We start from the raw sequence: 3,553 nt of genomic DNA, 5'->3' as shown, positions 1-3,553 counted from the left end.
TGACACTAGTTACTTACAGTGTTAGCCATTGGATCTAACAAGTTATGAGGTGGGTGGAAAGTTAAATGGTTACTTTATGTTTTAGAGAATTTGTTTGCAAGATTTGATGCCCAGGAAGAAATCATTGTGTCTCCACTTTTGGCTTTTAAAAAAATTAAAAACTTTGGGTCAAGCTTTCGTCATACATTTCAGGAAGCTGACCTAATGATATCCAGAGGCTGTTTCAAGAGCTTTAATCTTCTATAAGACTTTTTTAAAGAGGGGAAGAAATTATGTGAAGCCAAAAATAGTTTATTGCCTGTGGCTAACATCTCAGGTAAGCAAAAATCTTACATGGGAATACTGTTGACTCATTCATTATGATTGTTGGTAAGAGTACACTTACTTCAGTACAAGATATCATTACATGCCTTCTGTATAGACTACATGGTGCGACCAACAGAGCGCCAGCTTCCAAGGGAGTTAAACTGGGCCAGACAAGAGACAAAGCGGCATAAGTGACAGGAATGGGAATTCTCCCGCAGGTGGGTGCTGGGATGATGAGCTCCGTCGGCGCGGCTGCTTCAGCACCAGAGCCCTTGGACAGCTCCCCGCCAGTCGGGCTGCAGCGAGGGACCAATGGCGCGACCTGCCTAACGACTCGGGGTACCGGCTGGGAGTCCACCAGCCGCGCGTCAGCCTGGAGAGAGAAGGGAAGTCAGGCTGGGTCTCTCCGGGACACTCCCTTCCCCACCCAGCGCCACTTCTGCAGCCCTCCGGGAGGGCAACGCTTCACTCCACTCTCAGGTCCACGGCAGTCCGAGGCGGGCGCCTAGTTCCCTCCCTCCCAACCATGAGCGGCAGGAGGGAGCAGCAGGCGGAGAAGAGAGAGGAGGAACTGCCCGCTTACTTTGCCGCCCTGGGCACCGGCAGCCCCAAGCCCCGGCAGAAATACGGAGGCATGTTTTGCAACGTGGAGGGCGCCTTTGAAAACAAAACGCTGGACTTTGAATCTCTCCGCGGAGGAAAGCGAGAAAGCCAGCCGTCCAGCCGCTCGGATCTGAGCCAGCGCTCCAGTGACTCGGAAGGGCAGAGTGAAGCCAGCAGCGGAAGCCTCAGCGCTCCTCTCCTCACACCCGCAGGCCCCCCGGCTTGTCCCCCTTCGGACGGAGTAGCAGAGGAGTTGCTCAATGGCTGCCATCAGGTAACGGGGAAAGAAGACGCTGGGGACGGTCACTGGAAGAAATCAATGAAGGAACTAAACTGTAGGCTTGTTCTTAAAGTCCCCCCCGGCCCCCCTCGCGTGGCTTTCCTTCCCCGTCGTATTTTTCCGCACTTGTTTTAAAACCCGCCACTTCCCCTCCCCTCCCCAATCTGCAGAAGTGTATTTAATAGCACTCGAAGGTTTTGAATAACTCTTAAGGTAAGTCCCATGCCCTGAACGGGGCGGGGAGGGCAGGGCAGGGAGAAGTATTTAGCGCGTCTGCATCCCGTACCAGTAAAATAGGTACTTGTACTGCTTGCTTCCCCTGTGCGCATGTTCAGCACCAGGGAGAGCGACACGGCAACGAATTTATTCCTAGCAATCAATTCTGCATCCAGACATGCCCCATGCAAGAACGGCGACCCGCAAACTTCGGGGCCTCTGGAACAAATAATAAACTGCGATGGAATTCTGAAATTAATACAGATGTGGTCCTGTACGTAACTGTATTGTAATACTGTGTTTAATTACGTCTCGTTTCGGAGAATCAATAGCAGCCTCTGAAGAGAGGTGGAGATTGATTTGCCCGGCCCCTTTAAAAGGCTGAATACTTAGTTGCCTCTAGTGATCACTTTGCATGTGGCTTTTGAGCGTCGCTTCTGCGGGGCCTCGCCAGAGTTGGACGTCCCACTGGTAGGATCACAAGGGTGATCAATCATTTGTTGTTGCGCAAGGCAAATGAGAGCCACCAGAGATTTTTGCCTTGCCAAATCAGAGTTTACCTCCTAATCACTCCGCATGCTCAGTAGAAGCCCCCCCAGGTCCAACCAATGCAGCTGCTGCTACCATTAAAGTCAATGGCAGTAGTTTGATCGTTTTTTAGCAAAACAAAGTGGATGGAGAGGACATCCCCGAAAAATGTAAGGGAGTGCATGGAAAGTGCATGGAATAATGAAGACAGAATCCAGCAGTGGAGCAGGTGATTCTAAAGGTGGAGCTGGATAAGCAATAAAGACATAGCCTCAGTCCCTCACAAACACACCTCCCCTTCTGCATCTAAAACTGGAGCTCCGTGCAATGCGCCTGCCACCTGCCACTTTATGCTGATAAATGGTTTTTAATAAAGAGCTGCACAAAGGGGAGTGGGCCTCTTTCTTAAAAATTGCTCCTGGGAATTCGAAAAGAATGATTTTTAGGAAGAACCAACTATTGATTTCTCTGGTGTGTGGTTCCCCCGCAAGAGCAAATAGAGTCCCAGATGAAGGTTTATAGCAAGTAAAGAGCCCTGCTGGATTATATCCAGGGTCCATCCAGACCAGTATCCCGTTTCCAACAGTGGACAGTCACTTGCCTCCGGGAAGCCTTCAGAGAAGCATGAAGACCTCCCTGCTTGAGGTTCCCAGTAAATGGTACTCAGAGCACCTCCAGGGATCTGCCTAACTTTTCTGCGAAGGCCATCAACGTTAAAGGGCATCACCATATCCTCTGGCAGTGAGTTCCTTTATTTTCGATTCTAAAGACACATTTCTAGAAATAAGCTCCACTGATTGAACTGAGTAGGACTGTGAGAAGACTTATTTAGGATTGCCCTTATTTTTGTGTGAAATAGTGCCTCGCGGGAAGCGAACCTGAAGGTCTGAATCCATGCGAGTGATTCTCCCACCACCAGCCCATGGATTATTACCCAAATGTCTGGACTGAACTCCTGGCGGAGCTCAGGGAGGAAGCTCAGCCTGACACGAACTAGTTTCTCATGTTAGCAGGTCTATGTAGGGTTACTTGGAAAGAATTCCCGTCGAACAAGGTGGGGCTTCTGACTCAATATGCATAGGATCGGGTTGCTAGTTACGAATTATCACGGCTAATCTTTGGGGGAGAGCGACAGTAGTGAACCTATACCCAGTTTGTAGGAGGCAAATCCCACCGCAGAGCTGCAGGCGATTTCCTTCCAAGTAGTGAGGGCGGGCTGAAAGTTCACCGACGAGGGTTAACATTTGGCTCTGAGCGGAGGACAGAAGCGCGCGCACACTCCCCAATACCCCGGAACCGGAGCACCCCCGGCTATGTCCCGACTCCCAACTGGGGCGCAAAGGAAGCCGCAGAGGGGCCGGGAACCCGCCCTGTCCGGAGCTTCGCCGACCCGCTCTCTCCCTCCCCGGAGAGGCCGGGCGGCCACGTGCCCTCTGTCGGCCGTCGAGGGGCGGCGCAGGCTCCTCTCGGGAAGGGCAGCGCCAGGCGCTTGCTTGGCCGGAGGCCCCGGCAGACCCGCCTGCCTATCCGCCTGTCTGGGGCCCTGTCTGCCGCCTGCCTCCACCGCACGCCAGCCGCATGCTAATCAGGCTGCGGGGCTGCCAGGGCCAGGGGGAGCCA

The 3,553-nt window shown here is 52.5% G+C and overlaps 1 protein-coding gene across 2 annotated transcripts in view; it reads left to right on the top strand.

The window, feature by feature from the left end:
- The first annotated feature begins 832 nt into the window (after positions 1 to 832).
- The window catches only part of DPYSL4 (dihydropyrimidinase like 4), a 42,996-nt gene continuing 40,275 nt past the window's right edge, over positions 833 to 3,553 (top strand). The window contains exon 1 of one of the 2 annotated variants that reach the window (XM_015409357.1): positions 833 to 1,183. In XM_015409357.1, the coding sequence (XP_015264843.1) occupies positions 833 to 1,183 (351 nt within the window). Of the gene's footprint in view, positions 1,184 to 1,228; positions 1,262 to 3,553 lie in introns of those variants that run through there. The other variant, XM_015409358.1, reaches the window with a different exon arrangement.

The sequence above is a fragment of the Gekko japonicus genome, unplaced genomic scaffold (genome assembly GCF_001447785.1).
Source record: "Gekko japonicus isolate JY-2015 unplaced genomic scaffold, Gekko_japonicus_V1.1 scaffold716, whole genome shotgun sequence".
In the NCBI taxonomy this organism is placed as follows: Eukaryota; Metazoa; Chordata; class Lepidosauria; order Squamata; family Gekkonidae; genus Gekko; species Gekko japonicus.
Note: the sequence above shows the minus strand (reverse complement) of the source record. Positions and strands in the feature narration are given on the sequence as shown.